This window comes from Macaca fascicularis, chromosome 15, assembly GCF_037993035.2.
Source record: "Macaca fascicularis isolate 582-1 chromosome 15, T2T-MFA8v1.1".
Lineage (NCBI taxonomy): Eukaryota > Metazoa > Chordata > Mammalia > Primates > Cercopithecidae > Macaca > Macaca fascicularis.
In genome coordinates, this window is record NC_088389.1 from 114500716 (window position 1) to 114514875 (window position 14160).

Here is a 14160-nt window from a genome sequence, read left to right on the forward strand (position 1 = left end):
ATTAATAATAAATAATGAGTAACTTGGTTTAAGTGTTCTTTAAGGTCCCTTCCATTGCTGAATTCTATGATTTTTTTTTTAAGGTTGGAAAATAGGTTATATCCATTGTTGAAAATCTAGGAAATCTGGGGCATACTGATAATGGGAGAGGCTAAACATGTGCAGGGACAGGGAGTATGTGGCGTATCTCTGTACCTTCCTTTCAATTTTGCTGTGAACCTAAAACTGCTCTAAAAAAAATAAAACCTTAATTTTTAAAATATCTAGGAAATCTCCAATTATGTCCCACGCCCTGGGTTCAGCTTAACATTTCAACGGAACAGAGCCTGGCACATAGTGCTAGATAAGTGTCTGTTACTATGATCATCATCATCTTTTTCAAAAAAGCCCTGTGGGACAAGTAGGATTAAGGCCATTTTAGATAAGAATAAACAGAGAGGGTAAAATTTTTGAGAAATTTGAGAAAATTTACTTTCTCAATAAATCTCTCAGCCAGCAACTGAGCGAGCTACTGAGTGAGCTAGGATTTGAACCCATGATAGCCTGGTCCAAGAGCCTAGGCTGACACCACTTAAGTTCCTCCCCAGCCCAATCTATTCTAAAACTGCTGTGCATACAGATCTGATCATTTTTCTGCTCACTGTGAATGAAATGGTACCACTTTACCTGGTACTTTTTCTATGTAGCCACATAGACAATGCATGTCAAAGCACTTTGAAAACAGAAAATCCTATTCAAATGGTAGGTATTATTTAGAAAGTTGGCTTTATAAATGTATGTTTTTGACAGCTTCAATTAAAGTTAAGATCCTACTAAGAGAAATTACCATTGTACCTTCTTTTGTGAAGTCAAAGCCTTCAAGACAGTACTCAGAATTCAATAAATAGGTTTTACTATGTAGCTGAACAAAGCTTTAAAGTGAATAAGGACAGCAGTAAAGAACAGGTCAAGGGTAGATACTTCACAAGCCAACTGAATGAAGACCATGGTTTCGTTAGCTCTGAGTCGTTTAACATTTCATATTATACTTAGCAGGAATGTATGACAATATTACTTTGATTTTTTGCTGGTCCCGCTTAATTACTGCATCCAGTTGCTTCCTTTTTTCATTTTCTTCTCGAAGTTTTCTTTGTAGCTGTATCTTTTGATACTTCATGTGATCTACACTCTGCTCTAGTTCATTAGCGCGTTTCTCATTTTGGATTGACAGTGATGCCAGTTTCTTACTATCTTGTTGCTTCTTCTGTAAGACCTGAGATCATATGGAATATTTCAAAATGAAAAACTGAATCTCTCACATTCCTCAACTAAATTTAATCTTTTCATTTGATGGTAAAGGAAGAAATTTTCCCTAGATTTTCATTTATTTTTGACAGGTTCACAAACAACCGCTTACTCTCATACATTTCCATTTTTGCAATTAGGGAAACCATCATAATTTTCATCACATATGTAAAAGTATAAAGAATGATGAGACTTCCTGATGTGGACAACAAACAAAATGAAACAGATGATTTGCTTTTTATTAATAAGTATTTTAATTTAAAAAATAGTTAAAACATTATAAAACTGAATTTATATTTTAAAAGAGTCACTCTTATACACCCCTAATCTACCTGTCCTGCTTCCCAATGCAAAATTACCAATTTGTTAAATATTCTTCCAGGAAAAAAGTATGCATATGCATGCAAATAGCTTCATATATATTCTATATAGACTACTGTCTCCCTTTTTTCCTACTTATCTCAGGGATCTTTTCATATAGATTTGTTCTGGGTGGCTGCCTAGCATTCCACTGTGCTGTTATTTTTATAGCTACAGCTATAGCCTAAATCGTTAATCCCTGAGTTAGGATGATCAGAGCTGATAATATCTTCCCTGAGAGTGACCAACCATTATAATTACTATTTTAACATTTATCTTAAATTCCTTCTCATCTAACTAAAATTACGTATAGATAGATTAGACTTTCAAAGTGCTCACACCACTAATATAAACTACTTGTGTTACAATTTAGTCCTGACCAAACATATATTAGACTTGTATTATGTGATTAGCATTGCACTAAGTACCAATTAGGTGGTATAAAAAAGGTAAAGGGATGTCATTCATAAATTATGCAAACCACAATTAAATTATTTCCTTTATCTTGGCAATAAAGTGTTAGCATAGGCAAGTTTTGTTTTAATTAAACTAAGTATCCAAGAGGCATTGCTGCTTAGAGCAGTGCTACTCAAAATGTGATCTGTTGACCAGTGCTAGTTCACATTGTTGTCAATTTGCACCCCTCAGCATACTATTAGATTCGATTGATGTTTTCATGCAAGACTTTTTTGATCAAGAAAGCTGTGCAATGATTGACATTTATCTCATCGCAGAAGAAGAACAATCTGCAGATGAACTACTTTGGGTACCACTGGCTTGGAGGCCACAGGCCTTTGCCGTTTCCAGTACCTAAATCTGGACACTGGCTTTGCCACTTACAATTGACAGTAATTACAATACTGCAGCAAAAATTATAATACCAGCATTTTAGTGTCTTTTTCACATAATAATAAAAATATCAGTGTAAATCCTGAAAGTCTTAAGAGTGAGATACTGTTGCCATTGTCTTTTGCACTTATTCCATAGTTGCTCAAAAGTGCATCTGTCAGCATTAAACTATTAATGCAGCACGTAATGCTCTACATATACCTAAAGCCATTAAAAACACAGGTTTTTGAAGTCCTTAATTTAAAAATGTTGTTTTAAAAATTGAAACAACTTTTTTATACCAATAAAAATATTAGTATTTCAATATTTTAAAACAGCATGATATGGCTGGGTGCGGTGACTCACACCTGTAAGCCCAGCACTTTTGGAGGCCGAGACAGGCAGATCACTTGAGGTCAGGAGTTTGAGACTAGCCTGGCCAACGTGGTGAAACCCGTCTCTACTAAAAATAAAAAAAGTTGCGGGCATGGTGGTGGACACCTGTAGTCCCAGCTATTTGAGAGCCTGAGGCAAGAGGATCATTTGAGTCTGGGAGGAGGCAGTTGCAGTGGGCTGAGATATATGCCAGTATGATATGTTAAGAGTACTGAAAACTGGTATTGTCATCACCACTATGGGACTCTGACTGAGTTATTTTGCCTTTCTAAACCTTTGTTTCCACATTTGTAAAATGACTAAAAATGCCCACTTCAAAGGATTAAATAATGCATATAAACCATTTGGTATGTATCCTCCTTATCCCCATGAGTAGTGCATGGATATGTCAAAGGTACAAAATTTCTAAAACTATGTCTTGTTTCTGTCCTCTGCTGTATCAGATGTTTCTTTTGAGGTAAAGTTCTACATCTTTCATTTCCTTTCCTTATCAGTACTCTTAGCAGAAAAGGATATACAGCCGGAAGCAAAGCATGGAAAGGTGAATTCCAAAGTAGAAATAACTATTCTGAAGGAAAATGGAAGGTGTGACATAGATAACCACCGTATGTCCTCCTTTAAGCAGTTCAAACATTCAAGTCATATTATTTTAACTTGATGTTGACTTGAGAAGCTATTTAGGTAACAACTTTTAGTGGAAATATCCAGATGTTTGAGGTGGCATTAGAAACCCCAGGAGGGACTTTTCTGGCCTGTCACATGAGAATATCCCGGTATATTACAATATACCAGGCACACCAGAGGTATATTGTAAACACCTATTTTGTTGAAAGCAAATAACTGTGGCATAGTTCAGCAATAATAATAATGCTGTGAATAGATTAATTACAACTCTACCTATAATGGAAAAATATAAATATAACACGAAAGCAGTAGATCATGAGAGGTAAAGAAATAGAGGAGGCATCCTAGAAAGTTCATTATGATCAGACTAACAAAGCACTGTGACTATCTCCAAAGCACCTGGAAATGGCTTCTTCACACAAAATCTCTATGTGATGGAATATTTCTCACAGAATAGAATGTTTAACTGTAGCTATTTCTAAAGTTAAAGCTAAAACCAGGCATTAGGAAGTTAAGGATGAGTCACAGTACACAAAGTTATTAAGCCTTCTTAAGCCAATCAGTTATGGTTTCAGAAAACCATATCTCGAAATAGTTCTCAATTGTTGAGTGTCTACAAAGTGTCATATATGTACCAGCTGTTTTATTTGTATTATTTAACCATTATTTAATCCTTTGTCCTTCAGGAAAAAAACACTATTTTGTGGTTATCTTTATTTCTTACCATGTGGTTTTTTGATATGAAGATTGAAAGAATATACTTCTTGAATGAAGAAATATACTACCCAGATTATAAAATATGTAAATCGACCAGCACACTAGAAAAGTTGACACCCAGTTTCTCTTGCTGGTATAAACTGAATCCCACTTCTTTCCCAACTCAGTATAAGAACCCTCAGAAGCAAGAAAGCTTAAATAAGTTTTCTCAATTACATTTTTTAAATTACCTGAACTCTCAGCTTTGCAGCATCCATCTTTTTACGGAACTCTTTCTGTAATTTTACCTTCATTGCAACATCAGAAAGATCTTTGTTTTCCAGCTCCTGTAGCTGCTTTTGTGTTTCAGTTAGTTCGACTTTTGCCTGTTCTGCGTCATGCTCTAGCTTTGTTACTTTCAAAGAATACTGCTTGCTTACAGACTTGGCATCGTTACCTTAACCATAATAATAATAATTATTAGTATAAATTATGTAAAAAGAAGTTAAACATCAAAAACATAAAAATACTCTACTCTAAAATCCAGCCAGGCAGTGATATTATTTAAGGCATAGCATTAAAAACCCAGTTGTCCCCACCCACCCCCATCAAACACAGCTTGCCATCAGGCCTCTTAATGATTAATTCCTTAATGATTGTTTCCATCTGCGGCCAGTCTCACTGGTTCAATCTTTGGCGTTTAGAGTGACATTTCTGGTCCTCTGAATTTGTAGTTGAGCTTTGCTGGCATCAAACTCAGTTAAGAAGGATATTTGGAGTGACTGTCCTCTTGCTTAGTATACTCCAGCCTCCTGCTACCAATAATCTGTCTCCTTGAATTCCTTTTTTAAATTACTATGAAAATTTTTAAATATAACAAAAGAAATAATAAAATGAATCCCCATCATCCAGATTTAAAAGTTATCAAGATTTTGTCACAGCTGCTTCAAATATGCCTTTTGTTTTACTTTGCTTACATATTATAAAGCAATCCCAGATGTCATTTCATCTAACCTATACATACTTCATTTTGTTAAATTCCTTTTACTTATACATACTGCAATCAGCATTCATACAAAATATGGACATAACCAAAAAGTCATTATCACACTAACAATATTAATACCAATCAGCCCATATTCAGACTTTCCCAATTGTCTCAAAATGTATTTCACAATTGGTTTAACCAGGATCTAAACAAAGTCCACAATACATTTGATTGTTATATCTCTTAAGAATCTTTTCATCCAAAGCTGACTCTCCTTTTTCACTAACCTCAACTTATTCAATATTAATTCCTTTTACATTCTTTTCTTATTAATATATACAACAGAAAAAATAGAATATAGATATTTCTATATCTCTTTTTATTCTAAGTCCAGCTAGTGACCCTAAAAGCTTGGTTTTGATTTGCTCTGAATAGGCAACTGTCCCTGAACTAGACTGGCAAACTCGTGGCAGTAAAAAATAGGAGTCTAAAGCTCAGGGGATGAATAATCACCAGAGACAGTTAATTACACTATATATTTATTTAGAAAGAGTCTCGCTCTGTCACCCAGGCTAGAGTGCAGTGGTGCAATCTCCTCTCACTGCCACCTCCGCCTCCTGGCTTCCAGCAATTCTCCTGCCTCCCAAGTAGCTGGGACTATAGGCACATGCCACCATGCCCAGCTAATTTTTGTATTTTTAGTAGAGACAGGGTTTCACCATGTTGGCCAGGTTGGTCTCGAACTCCTGATCTCAAATGTTCCGCCCACCTCGGCCTCCCAAAGTGCTGGGATTACAGGCGTGAACCACTATACCCAGCCTATTATACTATTTATATAGCTGGTTATACTGCTATCCAAAAATACTCATCATTTTTTGATAAAAGTTATTTGACTAAATGCATTGTGAACTGTCCTCTGACTCTAATTTACGATTACTTGACTAACTTTAAAATACATACAACTACTATATTTTAACAAATCATTTTGGACTATTCATTAATTGTTCAACACACCAATATTTTATGAACCACTAAAAAAATACAGTGCCAATTACAACATGTTTATTTTATTTTTTTGAGACGGGGTCTTGCTCTGTCACCTAGGCTGGAGTGCAGTGGTGCAATCATGACTCACTGCAGCCTTGACCTCTGGGGCTCAACCAGTCCTCCTACCTCAGCCTCCCAAGTAGCTGCAACTACAGGCATGTGCCACCAAGCCCAGTACGCACCTGTAGTTTTTATAAAATTTTTTTGCAGTGTATTAGACTTGATAAAATATAGTATACATGTCCTGTTATTACTTACTGCCAACTACTGAGTTGGCAGAAGTAGCTGCTATTCAAGAGAAATCTTCAGTGAGAGAGCATTAAGGGCATTAAGTTTTTTGTGTTTTGGTTTTTTTTTTTTTTTTTTTTTGACATTTTTTAAGAAGCATCCTCTGCTTAGCTACTTTCCCAAAGCTTTCTCCTATCTCATTCCTAGTGACATGTGTGCTATGCATCATTCTAGCTCCAGTTACCCAGATGTTTAAATTAGGTTGACCATGCTGCTTCCTCACAGGCAGGATCAAACCCCAGTTGACCCCTCTTAGGAGTATCTAGGAGCTGATCTAGAATCAGGGTACTGCCTGTGGAAGTTGAGGATATTTACCCACTACAATCAACGACTTTCTTTCAGAAAGGTTATCTTACTATGTATCTCACTAAACAAGCATGTTTTTGTAGCCTGGTATACCCAATGTGGTTGCATTAAAATAGAGGATACCAGAGCTTACACAGAGAAGACCCTTTTCTTGCTCATTAGAACCAAGGGCAATTTGGAGCTTTCCTAAAAATCCTCAGAGATGGTGACTATCAAAAGTGTCAGTGAGTGCTTACTTTTCAATGCCCTCTCACTGAAGACTTCTCTTGAATAGCAGCTGCTTCTGCCAACTAATAACAACAGGACATCTATACTATATTTTATCAATTCTAATACACTGCAAAAAAAATTTTATAAAACTACTGGTGCGTACTGGGCATGGTGCCACATGCCTGTAGTCCCAGCTACTTGGGAGGCTGAGGCAGGAGGACTGGTTGAGCCCCAGAGGTCAAGGCTGCAGTGAGTCATGACTGCACCACTGCACTCCAGCCTAGGTGACAGAGCAAGACCCTGTCTCAAAAAAATGAACATGTTGTCATTGGCACATTAAGTGCCACAGAATTTCAGCACAATGCAGAGTTCACACTGGTTAGAACAATTCAGAGGTGAAATCCCAAAAGAACAAAATTCTTTTGATAACTAACCTCCACACATTGGCCTAAAAACTCACCTTCTTACACCAATCCAAGCTAAGTGGATAGATCTGAGCTTCAAAAACTAAAGTAACTGTTACACATCAGAAGCAATTTTAGAAGTTTTCTTTCCCATATAAGCTGGTTCACAAGATACTATTACCTGTTTTTATTAATTCTTTAATCAGATCTTCCTTCATCTTGATGTTAATTGTAAGTTCTCTCATTTTTTGTTTAGCTTCAGTAAGTATGCGTTCTGAATTCTTTAATTTTTGCAAATTCAATTCTTGACTCTCCTGGAGATAATCAATCTTTAAATCTTAAAAAAAAAAACACAGAAATAAAACTATCTGCTGGTAAAATATTCAACAGAAATAGAGTTAAAAAAAGAAAAGCAGACACAAAAGCAATTTAGAGGTGGCAGTGGAAGAGACAAAAAAGAAGGGAAGGAAAAAGGGGAAAAAATACACAGCAATTGGGACTCTAGCATTACAGCTTATAGTAAGAGTTTTTATTTTCTTACAAATTAATACATATATGTATATATTCTTTCATAATATTCCATAGGTTCAGACACAGTTTCTCACTGCCTTTAACATGAGTTATTTGAGACAGGTGTAAAATTTCCAGATGGATAGAGGGGTGAATTTGTTTCCTATCAACTTCTACTTTTATTGTAATTGGAGAATGCAGACTATACCAGGCTACTCAGAGTGTGGTCTAGCACTGTTTGTTACTGCCTGCACCAGAATGTAAATCAACTATGTCACTAGGTATACTGCTGTAGTTCAGGTGACATTTTTTTCATAGCCAGACTTTCTCAAGGAAGAAACTAATGTAAGCTCATTTACATTCCAACGTAAGTTTTTTTCCTGGTTGCAGAGCAGTAACAAACAGCTCAAGCATGGCTGCTTGAGTAGCATTTACCTTTATTATTTCCACATTTTTATATTTATTTTAGTTATACTTAAATTTTTGGCTCATAAAGCCACGTATAGGTTCTTAAAGAGATGCTCTACATTTTCAAAGTGTAGCACTTACGTTATTTATATTCCCAATTCCCTTATTTTTTGTGGGTCAATCACACATTGACCAAGAGAGATGAGTTAATAAAATCTACTACTACCAGCTGGGCACAGTGGCTCATGCCTGTAATCCCAGCACTTTGGGAGGTCAAGGTGTGCAGATCACAAGGTCAGAAGTTTGAGGCCAGCCTGGCCAACACAGTGAAACCCCATCTCTACTAAAAACACAAAAATTAACTGGGTGTGGCGGCACACACCTGTAGTCCCAGCTACTTGGGAGGCTGAGGCAGGAGAATCGCTTGAACCTGGGAGGCGGAGGCTGCAGTGAGCCGACACCACACCACTGCACTCCAGCCTGGGTGACAGAGAGAGACTCCATCTAAAAAAAAAAAAAGTTGTGAAAACTATAGGTGATTTTTTTTTTTTTTTGAGGTAGGGTCTTGCTCTGTTGCCTAGACTAGAGTGCAGCGGTGTGATCTCGGCTCACAATAGCCTCGAACTCCTGGGCTCAAGCGATTCTCCCACCTCAGCCTCCCTCCTGAGTAGGTACGCACTACCACGCTCAGCTAATTTTCTGTAGAGAGACGATCTCACTATGTTGCTCAGGCTGGCCTCAAACTCCTGGCCTTAAGCAATTCTCCCGTTTCAGCCTCTCAAAGCACTGGGATTATAGGCATAAGCTACTATATGTGGCTCGTAAATGTTTTTGATGTTGTTATTGATGCATACAAATTCTTAGCAGTTGTGTACTAAAACATTACCAGCACCCAGTACACTAATTGGGCTCTAATGCCACATACATAATTGATGTTAGGCACAAGTCCCAGTGAAGGAGTAGACACCTAGTACAATTACTTATACTGTACTTTAACATCATTAGGAATACAAAGCGTATCAATTGAAGTCTGAATATAAAAATCCTTATTCTGAGGGAGTAAGCCTATATCTCTAGCCATAATTAATTGATAGAAAATCTTTTTTATTAAGGAGTAAAAGAGGTAAAACAGAGAACATAAAAGAAGTTCTACCAACCAGAAAAGCATTTGTACCAAGTTCTGGTCTTTGAGAATTCCTGGATGTTTCTTAGAAACTATCAACTGAGGAAAAAATAAGTGTCCTATAACCATTAGGTCTACATTATTTAAGAAAATCTATGTACCTTCATTCTCCAAATTTGACTTTTGTGTTTCATCCTGAGTATCATTCAGTTCAACAAGGGAACAAACAGAGTCTGGCTTCTGAATCCATGAACGACTTCTACATCTAAAAAAAAAAAAACAGAAAGTTAACTCATTTGTTAGCGTTTTCTAATCTGCCCTCAAATTAGTTTTCCCAGAAAGTGACAGTAATGTTAAAAAATTATTAATTACATTTAAAAACAGAATGTCACTAATATTGCTTAAAATAAAAGGATGCCCCCCCACCCATGTTGAATCAGTAGAAAAGTCATGTTTGTTGCCACCGTGGCAGCAGAATAAGGAAATCCAAAAAAAAAAAAAAAAAAATTCCCTCTGAAAATTAGAATCTAATTATTATAAAAGCTCTAAAAGCAAAATTATTTTTCAGTTAGTCTATAAGACTGATGATTTGTGTTCAAATACTATTTTCATAACACATTAGATGATAGTACATTTAGCAAAAGTTACCTACTGTTATATTAAACATAAAAGATATACTCCAATGGAAAAAACCTACACTTCTATATTTATTGCAGCATATAATTCTAAATATTTATTAAATCAGTGTATATTTAACATACCTAGTTCCAGATTTCTCTTGGCCTTCCGATTCTTCATCATCACTGTTATCAGAAAATTGGCAGTGGAGGACCTCATCTTGTTCTTCTATGTGACCCAACAGCATCCGACTTCGTGTTCGAAACCCAGCAAATATTCGATCCAGAGAGTACACAGGCGGACTTGTGTGGACCTTCCGAGTGATTCCCCCACCCAACAACAAAAAAGTGATATTTTAAAAGTCTAATTTTATCCTATTATTCTCGATGCTGTTAAAGGAGTTATTAGGTTGGCACTCTTAAAATAGCCAATCACTGGAAAATGCTCCCCTCAAACAAAAGTCAAAATTAATTTAACGATACTTTGTGCCTCACAGACAAATACTTCTTTCAGAGTATACACAGCTCCTCCTCTTCTGGACAACTCTTCTATCTTCACTTATGGAAAACAGTATTCAAAAATGAAACGAAAAGCACGCATGGAAAACATTCCAGCTCTTAAACACAGCACAGACACACCCCAACAAATGTGCCCGCTTCCCCATCTTCCCAGTTCAGAACACCTGGAGAACTGTGGTGCTCCAATCCAAATCCCGCCACAGGAAGAAACCCAGAGCCATCTCCACTCCCTCTGCCAGGGCAATATTCCTAATTTGAATACCACAATGTATATACTTATTCTTTATATATGGTGGGGTTAGGTATAGCTGAATTAAGGCTCTAGGAAAAATATTTAATATATGTCATAGGATAAATAAAATTGTATGGCTAGCCTGGGAATTTTCTATAGTATAACATTCTTCTATTGGAAATGCACTTTAAATTCTCAAAAAAAAAAAAAGACCTTGGAAAACAACAACAACAAATTAGAAATTGCCTTTATACCTTTGTTCTGGTTTCTATTACAAAATATTTCCTTTTCATCACCTCTGTAACCAAACCTCCTCGAGATGACTTCTCACAAAAGGCAATAAAATCTTAGAGGAGACAGTCCATTTATCAATATAAATTATTATAAGCTGTTAAATTGTAACATATAGTGGAATATGAGTATCACACGGTGTTTAGGATTCAATCACTTGACAACAGGCCCCCGTCATGAATTGTCTCCTAAAAAATCCTACCTGATTCTGAAAATCATCTTATATCTGATTTTTGTGCTTCTGCTGTCAGTCACCTAATTAGATCATCTGTCACATCGGCATCATGATAGACAGGGGTAAAGTTTTTCAGGTGGCCTCCCAGTGGGAAATGAGGGAGGGGAATTATTTAAGGAAAAACCAACTCAACAAGTACTGATCTAACGAGTACAACATACTAGACATGGCTATTTTATCCCATAACTGGCAGGCATCTAGTTTTCTCTTCTGAGAGTGTGGGAATTATTTAAGGAGCAAATAATAAAACCTTTTGTTCAGAAACTTCATTCTCTGGGATTGTAATTTCCTTTTAAAATTTCTTTTTACAAAGAAAACCAAATGTCCAGAGCTATTATAGTATTCATACCACCCAAGGCTGCTATTATAGTATTCACACCACCCAAGGCTGCTATTATAGTATTCATACAACCCAAGGTTGCCTGATGCAAAGTCCATGGCACTGCTCATATATCACTTGCCTTTCATTTCTTATCCCTCTGACTGTAACAACCAGAAGGATCTTCACGTAAACAAATCATTTCCCTTCATAAAATGAGGAAATAGAAAGCAGAATTCATGAACCTGCTAAACCAAAACTTATGAATCTGCTAATTAAATCTTTTCCATAATAGAGACTCCTTAATAATTCTTAAAACTATGTGTGTATATATTTACCAACCACACATACTAAAATTCATATTGATATTTATACTGTCTTGATTATGTCTACTTGGTAAGACTGAATAACATATAAATATTATTTCAAAAATAATGACAGACCAAATAAGTTGAAATAAATACCCTCTAACATCTCAATTTTGTGTGGTTAAAGGAAGAAATAAATTCATGTAGATATTAAACTTGGTCATGTCTGAAGATATCATGGCAAAGGATACCTTTTTGACATTGATGAGGTATAGAGATTATCTCCATCCAACTATTCCCTCCAAATGTAACTATGTATTCTCTTGTTTATTCGTTTTTTTATTAGAAAGAAGTATGCTTAAAAGGTATACACAAAATTCCATAAAACCTAACAAAAAAAAAATCTGCTGAGACTGTACAAATACACTGTGATATTATAGCTAAAATTTTTTTAATCTCAAAATAAGAAAAAGATTAATGTTTGGACTTTACCTTCCTGGAATCTTGTCTTGATGGGATATAAATATAATGCCCCAAACGAGTATCAAATGGTACAGTATATGGTCTCTTTTCAGGGATCCTGGCATCTGGCCCATCTCCACAATTTTCTTTAGCTGAAGAAGTCACTGACAGGTTAAGTTTTGTTAGTTCTTCACTCAGTTGATCCACAAGAAGTTGTTGTTCTATTATTTTTTCATTCTTTGTAGAAAAGAGATGAAAATTTTTAAAATACAGCACTTCAGTACATTTAGATTATGATTAAAAATGAATTTTACGGCCGGGCGCGGTGGCTCAAGCCTGTAATCCCAGCACTTTGGGAGGCTGAGACGGGTGGATCACGAGGTCAGGAGATCGAGACCATCCTGGCTAACACGGTGAAACCCCGTCTCTACTAAAAAATACAAAAAACTAGCCGGGCGAGGTGGCGGGCGCCTGTAGTCCCAGCTACTCGGGAGGCTGAGGCAGGAGAATGGTGTAAACCCGGGAGGCGGAGCTTGCAGTGAGCTGAGATCCGGCCACTGCACTCCAGCCCGGGCGACAGAGCCAGACTCCGTCTCAAAAAAAAAAAAATGAATTTTACATTGACCAAAATCACAACTATTTTAATAATACAGTCAATTCTCATTTATCCAGAGACTAGCCTTCTGGTGTTCACAAGTAATTAACATTGTTCTAAGTGGTAAAACCTTTTTAATACTAAGGAGCAACAAACACAGCCAAACAAGTTAAATACTCAAAGATAACTCCCCATCCACTGTGACTGGTTGCTTTGCCAACCTGAAGCACTTTGATTAGCTATTTTTATTAAAGCATGGACTTTCTGAGTGAAATCCAAGAAGTAAAAAGAAACAAAAAAGTTGAAAAAGTGGAGAAAGAATTGTAGACAGCAGAGTTTGCAGCAAAGGAGGCAGAAGGAGGTAACAAGCACAGGAAGTGAAAGCCTCAGTGAAAAAGGAAGCCAAAAGCACAGAGACAGAAGATAGCCAACTGACAGTCCTGAGAGGAAGAAGAAACTGGAAATCAAAGGCAGAACAAATTGTATATCAGGAATGTGTGTGTGTGTTTGTGTGTGTATGTGGTTTAGTTTTGTGTATCCTCTAAAGAAAATTTTTGAAGTGTATCAAATCCAGAAAGCTCTAATGTCAATCTTTGTTTTATAAGCACAAATTTATGTAAATAAGAAACAGTCATTCATCTTAATACTTCACATGCACTACAATATTTAAATAGGAAAAAAAACCCTTACATTTTCATTGTATAAATGCTAAGCAATAAAAATGCAACCTTACTTAAAAATCATATATTCAGATAATTGAAATATACAACATCAATGGCATATAAATTGGAAAGGACTCAATGGAGTTCTTACATTGTCTGGGAAAAGGATAAAAGTACCAATTAATATTAGAGTACACGGTATACTCTCTAGGATAACCACTAAAAAAAAGAGTAAAACTATAACTTCTAAGTTAGTGGAGAAAAACAACAGAAAAGGAAAAAATAACCAACGATTCAAAAGAGGGAAAAAGGAACACAGAGGAGGAAGTATAAATAAAAGGCACAATGGTGGATTTTTACCAAAACAATAATTATGTTAAATTAATAAATGAATTAAATAATGAAATTAAAAGATAAAGACTATCAGAAAGGATTTTAAAATTATCTA

At 36.0% G+C, this 14160-nt stretch overlaps 1 protein-coding gene across 8 annotated transcripts in view; it reads right to left on the bottom strand.

The window, feature by feature from the left end:
* The window catches only part of KIF27 (kinesin family member 27), an 87174-nt gene that overhangs the window by 40390 nt on the left and 32624 nt on the right, over positions 1-14160 (bottom strand). For 7 of the 8 annotated variants that reach the window (XM_005582030.4, XM_065530747.2, XM_065530744.2 and 4 more), the window contains 6 exons: positions 12486-12692; positions 10234-10403; positions 9634-9737; positions 7613-7768; positions 4440-4645; positions 1055-1252 (listed from right to left, as the gene is read on the bottom strand). In XM_005582030.4, the coding sequence (XP_005582087.3) occupies positions 1055-1252; positions 4440-4645; positions 7613-7768; positions 9634-9737; positions 10234-10403; positions 12486-12692 (1041 nt within the window). Of the gene's footprint in view, positions 1-1054; positions 1253-4439; positions 4646-7612; positions 7769-8731; positions 8854-9633; positions 9738-10233; positions 10404-12485; positions 12693-14160 lie in introns of those variants that run through there. The other variant, XR_012424830.1, reaches the window with a different exon arrangement.